Below are 18,195 nucleotides of genomic sequence, written 5' to 3' on the forward strand. Positions count from 1 at the left end.
AAAGAGTGTTAAGAGTACTAGCAGGCAGTTGTAAGTAAATGGTGAAGAAGGATGCTATTTTCAAACTAGTTTGATTTTGAGTTACTCGCTAACATGTGCGGGGTCACGCCACATGTTAAGCGCCGCGGTTAAGTACAAGTGTATGAGAGTATTGTGTATGTGGTAGAAAGGTCTTGTGTATATTAAGCAAGTGTAGAATTAATGTTACTGTAATGTATGTGTTAAATACGAATGAAAGGATTAGAGTAGTGAATGTATATTTTGAGTTTTTGTACATCTTAATATTTTAAGTTAAGCCAATTCTTGTTTCTGTGGAAAATAAGAGATTATTTTGAGTTCATGTATACTTATACTTCTTTTGGCATAGTGTTTTGGCCTTAGTGCCTATTGGATGTTCAGGACAAATTTCAACCCAGTCTCAGTAAAAAAATTTGTGATTGCTGGGGCTTAGATGACACAAAAAGGGGCAAATTCATAAGAGTACAGCTATGGGATTTTCAACATTTCAACATAAATTTTTTCAAGAAAATCTATAACATGAACTGGGAGGCATGAACTCACCTAGGGAGTTGGCATGAAATTAAATGTCTTGATAGTGGAACAATGTACAAGAATGCAGAGGGTATGCATTTTTTGCACCCTAGTGGTGTAATTTTCCAAAAAGCAAAATAAATTGAGTTGATGATAAGAGAACTGGGGGAGACAGAGATTAGAGAGGGGAGAAGAGAAGAGAGGGATCAGTGCAGCTGTGTGCCTCTTTAGGATTCTTGCTCTCTACCTCCTCTAGCAGGGGCCAAATCAGGATCATTAGGTTTGGCAAATTACCCACACGGCCATTGTGGTGCAGTCATGGCACATTAGTGTGTCTTTTTAACTGTGGTTAAACTCAGTCTATTCACTTGTAAAAGAGAGCGGCCATTGGCAGATAGTTGGCAGGTTGCACAGAGAGGCCATTCACCCAGTAGGAAGGAGCTGAAAACACAGCCTCGGAAATGGTCCTCTCTGAATATTTTGATGGAGAGACTTTGGATGCCCTCTCAGTGTCTATTTGCTCCAACTAACAAATCTCCATGAAGTGACTTCATTGGTAATTCATATTACTACTCTTTATAGGTGAGGGCTCAGTTACTGTGAGGTAGCTGCTTCTGTAACAGAGAAACTTTCTGGGATTGATTATCATTAGATTTTTGGAGCTGTTGTTTTGCAAATCCTAATGATTAGAGGAGGAATTTGGAGTTTGGAATCCCACGATTTCTGGTGTAGGGAGGTGGGAGGGATTCACAGTTTCTTTTGATGATATTTGGATGAAGTCCAAGTACAAGATAGTTTAGACAAGAGGCTGATATACAAAGGTCAGATGCTGGACGTCCTCCTTTTATTTTTGATGCCATAAAGAACTCTGAATTGGGAAATAAAGACTTGTAATGCAGTTCCCTGTCGTATATCACCTGAGTAAAGAGGATTTGTCATGATTTTAATGAAGCTTTCTTAATGGGTATACCCAATGTCTCAGCATGCTCATTTTATTCTGGTGGAAGAGTGATTGTTCACTAAATTTTTGCTTGTTTTGTAGTCAGGTCATAACATATAATTCCCTGAAAATAGCTTCATTGTAAAAAATGACTGACATGGCTTTATTCATACTGCTGGTAGAAAGAGAAATAGCACTTCCACTGTATCAGTATGGCTGCCCTTTTGATGTATTCAAGCTTAGTAAACTTAGTGGTTGCATCGCCACAAAAGAGGTTCAACCATGCCTTACGCTCTACTCCATCCAATCAACTCATTCATATATAAGCAGTAGGTTGAAGGTATTCAAGTGACACACACCATGGGAGGGCCATCCCTTTGGCTTGCAAAAAGACTGAAATGTTCTCCTGCTTCAGTTTGTCTAAAGACAAAGCCAAGAGTGCTTGAATAGAAAGTTCTTGGAAAAAAAAGAAGGGAGGCTCACAAAAACATATTCAAGTTGTTTGTTACATTAATTAAAGCATGGTTAAGTCTCAAAGTCTTGAGATTCCTTTATTTTAGATTGGTGGAGGAGAGATGGTTGTGATGGGGAGGTGGTATAAGGATTTATTCATGGCATTAATACATTGCTTGAACTGCCCTTGGGTTCAGCAGTACTCAACATGAAGTGGTTTGAATTGTGATTCTTTAGGGGAAAGTTGCAATATCAGATGAGTCACTTTCACAAGCATAGTGACAAACCCCTTATGTCCAATAACTAACTACGTATTGGCTTCTAAAAGAAAAATGGAGGCTAACAAAAACCGCTGCAGCGTGCAAACTTTGTACAGCTGTGATGAAGTGCTGCATGGACTCACTGTATGTCCAAACAGTGTCACAGCACTGAGGCAGAGACTCTGGAACAGGGTTGCCCAAAGTAGGCCCCCCTGCTGTGGAGGGTGCAACTAGTTCTACTATGCTTACTAGGTTCGGGTTCCAAAGCTTATCGACCACCCAGCACTTCTGATAAAGCATACTGACAGCTTAAAACATAAACATCTTATAAACATTCAAAAATTATGTTTATATTCAGTGTTACTCACCAGACACATTGTGTGTATACTTGATGTATGACAAATGCGTTGAGTTTCCCTCATAATGTAAGACTTGGAAAACTGAACTTTTAAAACCTACATTGTTTACATCTATGTTTGTTTGTTAGCAGTATTCTTCCATGTCTTTGTTGGTGCATTGAAGCATATTTTGGAGTGTGACTGCCACATGCATATGCATGCAAAACAGGGACTCACAGGGATCGAGCTCCATAGTGCTACTAGAGGTCCAAAACTCCACAGAGAACCTTTAAGTGTTGCTAATGTTGTGTATCGATGTCTCGTTCTTTTTTTGTTCAAAAAGTTTTTCAGAGTCTCAAAAATCACCAGGAGTCTTCAAAGCTGAGTGCAGTAGAGTTTTATTACCGGTAGCAAAACCCAAGACCACATACACAGACAAAGTCTATGAGGAATGACCTAACATTGACAGTAGGTGTCATCTTTATGACACTGTGGTGGCATCAGCGCTCCTTTATGCAGTGGTCTGCTGGGGAGGTAGCAGCACAGACAGGGACAGAAAGAGACTGAACAAACTGGTCAGGAGGTCCATTTCTGTCCTGGACTGTCCACTGGACTCCATAGAGGTGGTGGGTGAGAGGAGGATGTTAGCCAAGCTGACGTCAATCATGGACAACTCCTCTCACCCCCTGCACCAAACTGTGGAGGCCTTGAGCAGCTCTTTCAGCAGCAGACTCTCACACCCACTGTGTAAGAAGGAGTGCTACCGCAGATCATTTATCCCCACAGCCATCAGACTGTTTAACTCAAGCACTACATGAACAGTCACTTTCCACCCACTTGTTTGCTTTTGTAATATCTTATTGTTTTTTGTAAATATCTTGTGTTTTTCTCTTTATTTTCTATTAAATATTTCTATGCATATTTTTCTGATTCTTACTTGTACTGTTGCATCTCAAGCTGTTGTAACACGTGAATTTCCCCGTTGTGGGATAAATAAAGCCAATCTTTTATATCCAAAAACTGGGAGTGGAAATACCAAACTCCTCCTATAGCCTCATGGTCTCATCCAATCCTTACTCTTCCAATAGCTATACCTCAACTTTGCTGACAAAGTATTTTTCTTTGGTATTCCCAAGTTTCCTTCTTGATATATCCCAGTATGTTCAATTACTCTTTTTACTGCATTTAAAAAAATAATAATAGAAGTGTTGTACATTTAGTTACATGATTCCACTCTTGTGTCTGGTTACATTTCACATCCATAGGGTTTACAATACAGTAAATTCAGTTGATATGTGCACATTCAATCAGTTGGTGTGGATTAACATACATTTCAACCACTTATCATGATCCCTTCACATTTGATTATCATTAAGCAAATACAACAATCATTATCAGTAACTACTTATTTTAATTTTACTCTACACTAACATGTTAGTTTTGCATAGCCAGACCTCTACCTTTTAGCACTGAGCCAGCGCTGGAGAAAGGGTTGCACCCATTATCATTCTGATACAGAGGAAAATAACACTTTAGCTTGTTTGTATTTCTTTAAGATAAGATAAGATGTCAAGAATCTTTATTGATCCTCTAGTGTCGGGGGAAACCTGTTTTGGTAGAACATTTGCACATGGGGAGGTGAGCCCTTTTATTAAAATGGCTAAATCCCTGCAAAAGGACCAAGTAGGCCTGCGTTTTTGTAAGGTTGCTTGTGTAGAGGTTGTTGTTGTTTTGCGTAGCAAAGGGGACTGCCTGATAACACGCAGATATTGGAAAGCGAAGGAAAATGCCAAAATACTTTTTCTTTTAAAAATAGTTGGCGAGTGGCAGTCTTATACCAACACCCTACTTCCTGTGTGATAGAGTACCACCTTCTTTTCAAGGTGTCATACATCAAAGTTTTTTGGAACCTCTGACCACAGTTGTGTGGCAATCCCACAGTCTACAGTAGTGTGAGATTTCTATGTGTGGCTTTCTGCCCTCAAAAGAAAAGTTTGGATGAGAGTCTTAGATATGGTTATTAGCCAATAGTAGTTTATCACAGGCATATTAGGGTTGCCCTATGTGTTGCGGTTTGGAGGTTGACTTAGGACCCAACAGTGGACACTGAGACAGGGGAAAAGGGAAAAAAGGAATTTATTGAATTGCCCAGGAGACAAGGTAGCTGTTGGTGGTTCAGGCTCAGGGGAGAGGCAAGGCTGGTGATGCAGCTGGGGCTCGCGGTACTGGGCGGTGGAGGTTGAGGCACTGGAGAGTGGAGATGCAGGTGGATTCACGGAGGTGTATGCCTTGAGGCTGAGGAGGCTGGGCGGCATGTGGCTGTGGAGCTGGAGCTCTGAGGTTGCACAGGTTCTGGAAGCGACAAGGAAAGTACAGGTGTAAGACCAATAGTAACACTGAAGCAAGAAACACTAGAGAATTTCACGAGAAGTTTAGCCATAAATACCACTTGAACGAGCAGAAACAATCTTGCAGCAAGTGGAGAGAAGACCACTGTTCTTAAGCTGTGACTGATGAGTAGATGAGCTGCAGGTGTGTGAGGAACAGGGGCTTCAGCCACCAGGATATCCATGGCTAGCCAAAAAACACCTCAACCACATACAGGCAAAAACACAGGAAAAACACTACACACAGTTCAAGATTATCACAGTATGGCCAATAAGTAACCAGAAATGCCAGAAAAAATGTTTGTATAGTTTGACCACAAGGGAGCACTTGCATGTTTATTTTTAAATCAATAAAATAAAATAATTTTTTTTATAAAACCACGTTGGGGCCTCATCCTGTGTTTAATAAAAAATATTAGCTGATCTATCGCTGGAGGATCTTTTTTTTTTTTTTTAAAGGGACATGCACTATGACTTCAAGGCCAGTTATAATCAATGCTTTAGTCAACACAGCTCATTTTCAGTAGCAGTGTGAGTTGGTTCGAGTTTTTGGACACCATTTAGGAAATTTGTTATACACCATTGTAAACAATGTACTACAAAATAAGGGTTTAACTTAAACAACTGTTAGCATGTTTAGGGTGGAGTACAGACCTGTGTATCTCTGATAGTTCTAGAAACTTTAAGCAGACACATCAGCATCTTAGTTATGACAGGCAGAAACATTGATCTGCAGATCAAAGGCAAGGCAAACAGCTGCAAAAGATGCTAAAAGATGAAGTATAAACTCGTCATATTTTGGTCTATTGATACAGTAAGACCACGTCTCAGTCGCTATTGACAGTGGCTCAGTGGTAAACTCAGAGCAGGAGGAGGGTTAAAACCTTGGCAGTGTTCCTCTGTTTTCCTTCCACAGTGCAAACAACTTACAGGTCGCATGAATCGGAGACTTGTTCAAGCTTTATGGTGTTTTTCCAATACAGGACGCTGCATGAGTGATCAGATCACAAAAAAAAGTAGGAAATAAAGGCAGCCAAACATTCAAGCCTACCTATTCTGGAGCTGTGTCCCACCCTGTCCCACCATTCTGCAAACAAACCTTGCTGCTGCTCGTGGCAGACGCCCTTCGATCACAAATTCTCCCTGAGGAGCCTAAGTGCCAAAGACTTTCTGACAAGACTCATTATCACATACCATCTGCTGTAATAAACATTTTCTTTACTTTATTCACTAGTCTCTCTTGATTGAAATGTAGTTGTGATCCCCAAGACCTGTAAACAGACTTTGATGTTTCCATTAAACTTAAAACTAAGATTTCGTATTCTCTCTGTAACATGGGTGAATTAAGACACAGAGGCTTCAATGAAGAGGCCACAACAGTCAGTGTTGGGCATTGCCATAACTGGCTATTTATTAAACAATTTACTAACATTTTAAAACTAAGAAAGAAACAGTAAGAGGACAGATTGTCATACGTCGACTGGAAAGTTAACTAGCCACTGATGGAGCGCAGAGCAATCTGCCTTTGAAAAATATAACATAAACCAAATCACACTTTAAATAAAATACCACACTAATAGAAATGTGCATCAACAAACCATATCACCAATAAAAGTGAGTGAACTCCCACACTGTTGACTGGAGGCCACCACCAGCTGCAGCACTAGAAACACAAGGACACAGAGGATATAAACTCTAAACTAAACAAAATCAATCCTGCACTTAACAGTTAAAACTACTGCTACAATCTGCCCTCTGGAATGGAATAGATGTCCTGTTGATGAACTTCAAAGCCAGTGCCTATGAGACCTGGGACAGGGAGCAGTAATTTGGTTTACTTGAGAGGTGGTTGATTTGGGGAGGTGATGTTGGTTTCTATGTTGTCCCGCTGTAGTCCTTTAAGAACGCCATAATCCCATTGCTCTGCACTGGACCTGTCCTCAACATCCTTCCCCCCCCAGGGCTGGTGGGGGAATTGTCATCCAGCTCCTGTGAAAATTCTACAACAACTGGACTATGAGTGGTGTCGTAATCATTGTCGCACAACCGATCTTTAGGAAGCTGTCGGTCAATTACTGACGCATCTTTTTGTTTACCTGCAGCTGGGCGTAGCTTAGACCGGTAAATCTGCTTCAGGGCCCCTTCCCCCTCAGCGGAGTTGATGGTGTACACTGGCCCTCCATTGTGTGTACACCGCACAATCTTGTACAGCACTGGGTTTCAGTGTTCCTGTATCTTATGTCATCCTCTGTGGACGTGGTCCTGGCAGAAAACCAGCTGTCCAAGCTGCAAAGTATCTGGTTTATCTTTGTGTTGTGCTGTTTTGCTCACGGTCAACAGGTGCCTGAAGCGCTGTCTAGCCCCCTGATAGACCTGGCCAAGTTGTCATGATGGTGTGTGGCCCACTCGTCTACTGTTACTTGCTCAGGCTGTCCTGTAACACTTAATAAACAGTCAATAGGCAATCATGGTTCTTGTCCAAACATCAACATGTATGGTGAATGTTCTGTGGATTTGTGTTTTTTTTAGAATTATAAGCAAATATTACTTGAGGTAAGTGCACTGTCCATTGCCTTTTCTTTTCCTTTGGCAAGGTGTAGGAGTAGGTCATGAAGGGTTCTGTTAAACTGTTCGCATTGGCCATTACCTTGAGGTAATGGTAATGGTGTGGTCCTAGTTTTTATGATATAATACATATGGCACAACTCTTGTATTACTTTAGCCTCAAAACAGCATCCTTGATCAGAATGTATCTGGAGAGGGACTCAAAAACCAGAGAGCCATTTTTTTTACCAGAGCCTCAGCCACTGTAACTGTTGTTTGGTCTTTAGTTGGAATGGCCTGTACATATTTTGAGAGCTTCAGTAGAGTAGGTTAAATCAATCAATCAATCAATCTTTATTTGTATAGTGTCAATTCACAACACAAGTCATTTCATGACACTTTCCAAATTGAGCAGGTCTAAACCATACTCCTTGATTAATGTATTTACAGAGACCCAACATTTCCCCCATGAGCAAGCACTTGGCTACTGAAAAAACTGCCTTTTTAACAGGCTGAAACCTCAGAGCAGAACAATTCAGCTGTCACCACAGTCTGGCCCTAAAGCAAGATTCAGTAATGTAATGACCCTTCCTTTTTTTTAAGATCCTTGTCTATGGCCAGAAGGTCATTGGGCCTAGATGCTATTAAATCTCCGATGGAGCTCTTTGGTGTGGTATGAACATCTTTAGACAATGAGCAGTGTTCACAAGCTCTGCAGTAGTTCTCTATTGTGTCATTCATACCTGACCAGTAGCATCTGCTCCTACTCAGGTCTGTGGTCCCATCCAGACCTTGGTGGTCATGGTTTTAATGTAGGCTGAGGAGGACATCCTTTCACAGTTTTTGTAGCTGGTCCCCCTTCTGTTGACTCCACCTGCCGATAAAGAATACCTTCTTTTTCGATCCCATTGCTTTTAGGGTAGAGAACCATTTTAGCAACTGTTAGAGTATCTAGTGATTCCTCAATCCTGGGCAGTGGATAGGAATACCATTGTGTTTTTGCACTGAGTTGCGTATAGTCTACACACATCCTTAGGGAGCCGGCCTTTTTCTGAACTAGGACCTGGGGTGCGGCATAGGGGCTGCAACTCTCTCTTATGACCTGTGCCTGTAGCAACTGTTTGATGTGTGCTTTCACCATTTCAAATTGAGACAGGGGGATTCCAATGTTTAGGACATTATGTAGGAGTGGGATAAGATGTTCAATGAGTGTCGTACAACCAAGGTCATTGTCACCTGTAGAAAATACATCCTGGTACTTTCAATTGAAATTTGTCTTGAACATCCAAGAGACCCTAAGGAAACTTGGCAACATGTTTTCATTTAAATAGTTGTTGCTGAATGTTTACAGTAATCAAATTAATAACAGAAAGTCATTTTTTACCTGACTAAAGACTGTCATTTTTCAAAATTCTTATCTCCACTAGTTTTCACTTTTTTGCAACCACATTTTGGTTCTGTCTAGTATTAATGTAGTTCTGTCACATCTAGAAGTTTTTTGGCCCTGCATAAAAAACTGAGTGCCACATATCTTGTTAAATGTAGCTTTCGAACTGAAAAAAACACAAAAGAAATGACAAAAAACTCTTTAATGTCAAAGTGAAAACCGATTTCTGCAATGTCAATGAATTAAAAATATATAATTTTAAATAAGTAATTGCATAAGTATTCAACCCCTTCAAATCAGTTTTAAGTAGATGCACCTTTGGGGCGTGAACAAGTCCAGCCACAAATTATCGATTGGGTTGAGGTCTGGGCTTTGACAGAACATTCACCTTGTTGTCTTCAAACCATTTCTGTGTAGCTTTCGCTGTATGCTTTGGGTCATTGTCTTGCTGGAAAATAAATATTCTCCCAAGTTGTTGTTCTCTTGCAGACTGCATCAGGTTGTCCTCCTGGATATCCCTATATTTTGCTGCATTCATTTTACCACCTACCTTTACAAGCCTTCCTTTGTCTTCATGGTGTAATTGTGGTGGAATACTGATTAAACAGTGACTGGACCTTCCAGACACAGGTGACTTTATAATACAATCACTGGAGACACATTCTCTGCACTCAGGTCATCTCCATTTCACTAATTGTGAGACTACTAGCACCATTTGGCTGGACCTCTCTTGAATTTGGTCAGTCACTTTAAAGGGGGTGAATATTTATGCAATCACTTATTTTACATATATGTTTTTAATTAATTGACATTACATTACTGACATTAAGACATCTCTTTTCACTTTGACATTAAAGAGTTGTTTTTATAATTGTTTCATCAAAAAAGTAATATTATATTGACCATGATTCTATTTATAAAAGCACTAAAAGGGGTGACAAGTTATCATGTGTTTTACTTTGCTCAGCTTCTGCCCAAACTTGAAAAAATGGACTGGCCAACCATAAAGGATGCAATGGGACAACTCTTTACCTCTTCTCAAATTTTATTTTCTTATTGGAGGAGATATTAGGTTGAAAACCTTTAAACAGAAACAGAAATGTACAACCATCATCACTTTCAACAAACAAATGTCTTAAATGTTTTTAGTCATTTTTAAAAGCAATTTATTATTCAAATATTTTAACTTTAACTTAACTTTTTTAAAGTGCAGAATATTCACTGTTTTAATCTTTACAATATGTGATTACCATGTACCTCCAATTTATCAATCATCAAATATTCTTTATCAATTATCATTGACATTAAAGCATGAAATCAATTTGTAACAGCAAAGAGACAAAACCAAGCAGGCTGCTTCACTGCTGCTCAACATGAATAGGCCTGCTGTCTATCCTAATCAAACATGAAACCAAACTACACCTTTTCTGCTTTCAGCAACAAAACAAACATTTCTCATCAATATAATTTCAGTTCATCCATACCAGTAGCTTCTTCATGGTTTGACCCAAGCTGAACAGTTGTTTCTCCTCTGTTGTCTGAAGCCACACCTAAGTGCAGAGTGATCCTGCTGAAAAACTGCAGGCAGGTGCCCTCAGTCAGCTAATCAGCTGGTGTCAGTTTGGGGATTTTCCTCTCCTCAGCAGGGAGGCAATACACTGCACCACTCATCCTACAGGTGTCATGGTTTCTTTGACTTTGACTGATTTTGACTTTTGACCTGACAAGGGGAAAGCATCAAAGGGGTGAATACTTTTTATAGGCACTGTAACCTGTCACAAGACAGCCTATTAAGACGTTTTGGCTGAGTTTATGATTATTTAATTCAGAGAGTTTGAAATTATGATATATGTGTATTGAGCGAAGGAACTAAGATTAATATTTTGTCCAGACACACAGAACAGGATTAAATCACCTATATGCAACAAACCAAGCCATCTCACTTGCAAATTTCCAGAACCAAATGAAAACAGGCTTAATAGTTATCAGACAGTTAGAAAACCTTGAAGTCAACACAGTACAAATATCTACTAATGAAATAGAACCACTGAATGTTATGTTACAGCCAGTGAAAAGTGTGAACATTTGCTAATTAAAAAAAAAAAAAAAATCATGAACCATGAAGGAGTAATATTTGATAATTTTATATTTATGTAATGAATATCAACTCTTTCACATACTTAAGTTTCTAGGAAATTAAAATAATCCTTCTTGGGAAAATCTATGGTCAAAATAACCCAAAAAGTGTGTTTTTCAGCTCTGAAGCTGTGTTTAGTAAGATTTTTATGCAGGACCAAATAACTTCTAGATGAGACAGAACTACATTAAATTTACACAGGACCAAAATCTGGTTGCAAGAAAGAGAAAACTAGTGGAATTTCTGAAAATGAAGGGTAAAAAATGACTTCCTGTTATAATTTGATTACTGTACATTCAGCAACAACTCTTTAAATGAAAACATGTTGAAAGTTTTGTTAAGGTCCCGTAGATGATACAATCTAGTGAAAAATTAGCGATTGGTTAGGTTTAGAATACACATACAGAGAGGCAGTTAAAAGTATTTGAAGTACAGTTATAGGATTTTGCAAGGTCCCATGAATTTAATAGAAGTTTCAACATGAATTTTCTCAAAATCCATAACATGAACTTGAAAAAGTTATATTATTATTATTATTATTATTATTATTATTACTAATATTATTATTATTTCTGCATATTCTGACTTTTGAATGGGAGCAGCTGTAACGTAAACAATTTCCCTTTGGGGATAATAAAGTATTTCTGATTCTGATACTGATTCTGATATATATATACAAATATATACAAAATAAGACTGCATCAGATCAGCTCAGCTCCGTCAGCAGCTCATCATCTCTGAGCAGATTTGATGTGCATACATGGATTTTGATGTTGGCACAAGCCATTCATGTGGCTCACAGCTCAAAGTTCACAGCCATTGTTTGGCTCTGGGCCCAGGCTCATCCCTGAAAGGGTCTCCTCAGTCATAAAGATCTCTGCTGATGGCACCCTCGGTTTGAGAGTCAGCATTACAAAGATTGGCAGCTCTGGCCTTTTAGGTGAATTAGCCATGACAAAGTCCTGCCGACACTGAAGGGCTGGACAGCCAGAGCAGAGAGCCAGCAGAAGGACCACTGGGTTGGGGAGACTGGCAGAACTAATTTAGATGGATGGACAGGCAGACAGATAGCAGGGCAGAGTGTGCATATGTAACGTATTGTGCCTTTCTTGATTTTATGTATTTCTTTCATTTTATTTGGTGTTTGTTTCTTGCTGGTCATGTGTGTAAATTGACAGATGTCTCCTCTGTTCCAACAGGTGTTTCCTGACGCACTGATAGAAGACTGGATGTGGTTGTAACAATGGTTAAATCAGGGTGGGGGGTGTGGGCCTTCTCCCCCTGCTGCCTTGTTCTGGTCATCTGTTCATCTGTGTGTCTGTCCCGGCCGCCTCACATCAAACCAGCAGACTGTAGTAGAAAGGAACATCCTGTCGTCTCCTACCAAGGTGAGTGCATCAATATCAGTCTGCTTTTACCTCACTTACATCCATCCAGCCATCTATTCATCCAACAACTATCATCTGTGAGAGGCAAATTGGTAAATCTAAGGAAGTTCAAATTTGCTAATGTTCAGATGGCAGCCAAATAAAATGAGCTTTTTAAGCAGAGAGCTTGCATATGGACCATGAACATGGAGGTAGGGGTGCTGAGAGGGCTGCAGCACACCCTTAAACCATCAATTGATAAAAAAAAAAGTTTGATGCAGGGGACTTCCGGTTAGGTGAATGGCAGGGCGATCTCGCTCCCCCACAACTTTATTTGAAAATATCTATTTATTCATTAACCCCACTAGCCTAAAGTAATACAGTGTACACCATTAACTTAATATAAGCTGGCATGATATCAAAATTGGGGAAAAACACTAAAAAGTCCACTGAAGGAGAGACCTCAACCACCTGCGTAGCTAGCATTGCTAGCTTACTGGAAGACCACAGAGCTAGCATCTCTGAGAGCAATGCTAAAGGCTAAAGGCGAAGATGGCAGACCTCGAAAGCCGCCGTCGCAGAAACAACATTAGGATAATTGGACTCCCGTAGTCTATTGAAGGTACGCAGTCCGCAAGTACTGTGACACCATGTCAACACTGTACAACTTGGACCTCAGACCATCTCTCCTATTCCCAGCCTGCTTACGGATTACACTAACAAACGGAGCTAAGAAGAGGTTACCTTCACCCGAGGAGGCTACGACCTTCGCAGCCAATTATCAGCAGAGGCCGGACGTTGAAGCCGACTAATTAACTCCAGCTGGACTGACGGACGGACGGACTCTGGCTATGTTCTTAAGATGATAAAAACCTATTTTCGTCATATTTTTGATATGTGGAATAAAATTCATCTCAGAATCAAAAATCACGCCCAGATTCATATCCATGACTTGATGTCTACAATGCAGTTAAAAAGGGCATCAATTGGCCCTGTGTCATCAGGAGACCGTGTCTCCTGATGACGTCCACAAGAGGAAGCATGTAAAGATTAAAAAGAAGTTGACCTAAAATTGACCCTTGGGGAACCCCATATCCACTTTCATGGGTTCCTCAGGAACATGTATCCATACTTACATAAAAGCATTGGTCTGTGAGATATGAACAAAACCAGTTAAGAACAGTACCAGAAAGGCCGACTAGATGTCTGAGTCTATTAAATAAAATGTGATGGTCTACTGTATCAAAAGTGGCACTTAGACCCAGTAGAACCAACACTGTGAGCTTTTTGTTTCTAAATTCCACCTGATGTCGTTTAAAATCTTTAAAAGTGCTGTCTCGGTACTGTGGTTTTTCCTAAAACCAGACTGATGTTTCTCTAAAATGTTATTTCTGTTTAAGTCATTAACTTGGTTAAAAACCAGTTTTTCTAAAATTTTACTTAAAAACGGTAAGTTGGATACGGGTCGGTAGTTATTAAAAACGTTGGGGTCTAAATTGCTCTTCTTAAGAAGGGGCTTCACCACCGCCGTTTTGAAGGCGGTGGGAAAGACACCCGTCTGAAGAGAGCAATTCATGATGTTTAAAAACTGTTCCTCAAAGAAACCATAAAACGATTGATGTGGGAATTGGATCTAAAAGGCAGGTTGTTGGGTTTACTTGGGAGAAAACTTGACCAAGTGTCCTTGCATCAACCAGGGCAAAACTCTCCAGTGTTTCCTCAGGCAAGGACAACAGTTCAGGTATGTTAACAGGTAAAATTTGATGGGATAAAAGGCAGGATCTGATGTCCTTGATTTTGGTTCTGAAGTGGTCTGCAAAGTTTTTCGCAAAGATCATCCGTTGGTGTCTAAAAAACTTTATTAGAATTAGAGCCTGTTAAAATATCGAAGGTGGAGAAGAGGAACCGGGGGTTGTTTTTATGGTTGGTGATGAGTTGTGAGAATTGGGAAATTCGTGCCTTTTTGACTGCATTATTGTAGATTTTGAGTTGTTGACATAAAATCTCATAATGAACTGTCAATTAACTTTTTCTCCATCTTCTCTCAGCACTCCTGCATTTTCTTTTCAGTTCATTGATTTCATCGTTTTTTCTCCATGGGGGGTGTAGGTTTTATTTTTATTTTTTTAGTTGAAAGTGGAGCTACTGAGTCCAGAGTTGACTTCAGTCTACTGTTAAAATTATCAACGATAAAATCACAAGGTGCAGGTAAAATTTCAGCAGGAGTGCTCTGTAAAATCTCCATAAAATTTGCAGCCACTTCAGAAGTAAGATAGCGCCTCCTCACTGTTTTAACCGGAGCCTCCTCTTGGTTAAAACTGGTGAAGGTAAAAAATACACAGTAGTGGTCGGACACAGCCAGGTCGACAACAGAGGACACACCGATGGACAGGCCATGGGTTATGACCAGGTCTCGTAAAAAAGAACAAAATTTAATATATGAATAAAAGAACTAGAGTGATGGGGTGGTCTACATACAGTAATGCAGAGAATCTGAGGGCTGCTAAATGTAAAGTCATGGTGCTCAAATGACATGTAACTGTTAAAAAACACTTCATTTGAGGTCAGTGAGTTATTGTTGATGGATGCCGTCCCACCTCCTCTTCTACCCTCTCTAGTAGAAAATAAAAACTTAAAATTTGGTGGGGAAGCCTCGGTGAGAACAGCAGGTGCGTCAGTGCCAAGCCATGTCTCAGTTAAAAGAAGACAGTCTAACTTATTATCTAAAATCACATAATTCATTAAAAAAGTTCTATTTAAAAGAGAGCGAACATTAAAAAGTGCCATGTTGATGGTGACAGGTGGCTTGTTGACTGGAGAGGTGGATTGTTCTGTGAGCGGTCTAAGGTTATGAAAGTTCACAGAGTGGGTATGGCAGTGTCTGATGTGCTGATGGAGTGTAATGATTACGGGAATAGGTGAAGTGTTGATGTGAATATGAGGTCCAAGTCCGGTGTGTATGGTGGTTAGAGGTGGAACTGAATGGATAGGAGCAAGGACCTGGGGGATATCAATCGGTGGCAGACAGAGCAGCTGGTGCTGGTTTGGGGAGATGGGCATGCTGTACACCGTGTGCCAGGTTGGCTGACAGCATGCGGGCACCTGCTCTGTTCAGGTGAAGCCCGTCTGGCCCAAAGAGATGTCGCCTCTCCCAGAACACGTCAAAGTTATTGACGAAGCCGACATGGTGTGAGTTGCAGGCAGAGGAGAGCCAGGTGTTGAGGCTGAGCAGCCTGCTGAAGCTGCCTATCCCTCTGCCGCAGGTGGGGGTGGGGCCGGAGATAAAAACAGCCACCTGGGACTGTGAGACGGTGTTAAAAAGGTGGGCGAAGTCTCGCTTTAAAAGTTCGGACTGTTGCCTGGCGATGTCGTTTGCACCTGCGTGAATGATAATCCTTTTTGCCTGCGGATGCGAGCTCAGGATGTCAGGTATTTTCCCCGTTATGTCCATAACGGTGGCTCCGGGAAACGTCATGGTGAACGCCCCCCTCATGCGGACGTGCCTCACAATTGAGTCCCCGATGACCAGGGTTGTGGGAGCGTGCGCTCGGTCTTCAGGGGAGCAAGCCAGCTCAGCCACCCCGCCACCCACACCAGGGCCCCGGGTGTGATCCCTCACCTGGTGGGGAGAACGGGAGGAGTGACAGCGCACCGCGTCCCTGACGAGCCGCTTTCGCTGGAATGAGAAGTGGGACGGCAGAGGCGGACGGCCCCATGTTGGACACCCACCTGCTGGAGGGCAGCTAGCCGTGAGTGGAGGGAAGGCTGTGGTGTCCATCAACGGGGGCATGGTGTCTGTGGCCGCAGGAACAGGTGGTGTCTCCTGGTGCGGGCCATATACAGAGGCATTGTCCTCGCTGCTGCAGCCGCCCCAGGTTCGCGTCCGACCTAAGGCCCTTTGTTGCGTGTCACCCCACTCTCTCTCATCCTGTTTCTTGTCATCTCTGAAGCTGTCATATCAATAAAGCCATATAAAGGCCAAAATAATAATAATAAAAAAATAATAATAATTAAAAAAAAATGACGGCACCTCAAGTTAATGTCATTGCTTTTACCTCTGTAATTGCCCAACAGAGAATTCTGAGTCTATGGGGGGTTGAAACTTTGCAAAGTACATGTGTTTGGAAGAAAAATGGAGACTTTTTATTCTGTCATGTTGGAAATGTAAACTGAACACTATCCAATAAAATATATGGGAAAAAAAAGAAAGTTTGAGAGAGCACGCATGTGTGCCAGGATAAGAAATCCTGAAGGTCCATCAGAGCTGTTAAAAAATATTTATTTCAGAAGATAAAAGTTTAATTCTGTTTCTTCTGGAGAGTTTCTTCTGTCCTGCCAAGTTTTAAACTACAGCTTTTAGTTAGCTGCTTAAATGATAGTAAGAATTCACATCTTACTATCTGAATAATGCACTCTTTAAATAGCATGAAAAATACTGCGCCATTGACTCAAGACCTGTGTCTCTGGTGTTTTTTCATCCTCTCTATGTTCTCCCTGCTTCCCTTGTGTCACCTCCTCTCTTGTCTGTGTGTGTGTGTGTGTGTGTGTGTGTGTGTGTGTGTGTGTGAGTGGGTGTGTCTCATGGCCATGGCTACCTGACCTGGCACCTGGCTCATCAGCTCAAGTACCCCAGCTCTCCTTCCGCTCATCGCCAGATTGTTCAGCCAGCTGTACTTGCACTGAGTGATCTCAAGTTAAAAGGGTTTTTTTCTGTTAAAAGGGTTTTTTTTCTCAATATGGCAAATTTTTCCTCACTCAAATCGAGGGTCTATGGACAGAGTATGTCATTCACTGTACAGTTTGTAAAGCCTACTGAGGCAACGTGATTGTGATTTTGGGCTTTGTAAATACATTTGATTTGATTTGATTTGATCTCTAGCCACACCACCTGCCTCCTACCCATCTCAAGCTCACTGCTTTAGCCACCAGCCAGACTTCTCCAGTCACCCACTCTACAGCCTTTTTCAGTCCTCGCCATCGCCCTCCACCTCCCACATTTTTGCCCCTATATTTATTTAAACCAATTTACCATCTACCCCTTTGTGTCTGTGTCTGCACTTGGGTCCAAACCAACACATGCTGTAACAGAAGAGCCATGCTAGCTGTTTCCCTCCATTTCCAATCTTTATGCTAAGCGTACTCTCTGCTAGCTGTAGTCTTATAGTATTACACAGTAAGATATGAGTGGTATATACAGTATCTTCCCAAAATGTCAAACCATAGCTCTAACTTCAGTTTGACAAGAAAAAAGTATATGTTCCCCAAATAGTGCAAATTCAATTTGAAGTCAATCAGCAACAAGTTAAGACTATTCAGAATCAGAATCAGCTTTATTGGCCAAGTACAAACAAGGAATTTGACTCAGTTTAAGTTTGCTCTCAATGTACAGGGAAAAGTATGATAAACATCTAAAGAAAAAAAAATATTGAAAAATTAAGAATAATATGTACAAGATGGTGCAGAATTGTCAGCAGTATTTACATAAAAAAAGCTGGCAGAATTTCCAACAGTATTTACAGGGGTTATTGCACAGTGTTTTTCTGACACTCTGACTGGTTAGTGTTCATCAGAGCAGCCTGGGGGAAGAAACTCTCTCTGTATCTGGTCATTTTTTTTCATACAGTGCTCTGTAACGCCTACCAGAAGGGAGGCGCTTCAACAGTTTATGCCAGGGGTGTGAGGGGTCTGTAGAGATGTTACCTGCCCGTTTCCTTAACTGACAAGTCTCGTCCTGTTAGGTTGCAGGTCCTAATCAGACAGTGATGGAAGTGCAGAGAACATACTGTATGATGCCGTGGTAGAACTGGATCAGCAGCTCCTGAAGCAAGTTGAACTTACTGAGCTGTCACGG

At 41.0% G+C, this 18,195-nt stretch overlaps 1 protein-coding gene and 1 long non-coding RNA gene across 2 annotated transcripts in view; one reads left to right on the forward strand and one right to left on the reverse strand.

Moving 5' to 3' along the window:
• LOC311253303 (semaphorin-5B-like) overlaps window positions 1-18,195 on the forward strand; it is a 105,234-nt gene that overhangs the window by 37,155 nt on the left and 49,884 nt on the right. The window contains exon 2 of the mRNA XM_084347175.1: window positions 12,177-12,365. Within this exon, the coding sequence (XP_084203301.1) occupies window positions 12,221-12,365 (145 nt within the window). The 5' untranslated portion in view covers window positions 12,177-12,220. The remainder of the gene's footprint in view (window positions 1-12,176; window positions 12,366-18,195) is intronic.
• On the reverse strand, window positions 6,273-10,400 carry LOC311253237. Its single transcript, XR_014621650.1, has 3 exons — window positions 10,325-10,400; window positions 8,197-8,327; window positions 6,273-7,351 (listed from the first exon to the last, which is right to left on the reverse strand). It is a non-coding gene; the product is annotated as an uncharacterized lncRNA (long non-coding RNA).

Source organism: Pagrus pagrus (assembly GCF_965226575.1).
Source record: "Pagrus pagrus genome assembly, chromosome: 24".
NCBI lineage: Eukaryota > Metazoa > Chordata > Actinopteri > Spariformes > Sparidae > Pagrus > Pagrus pagrus.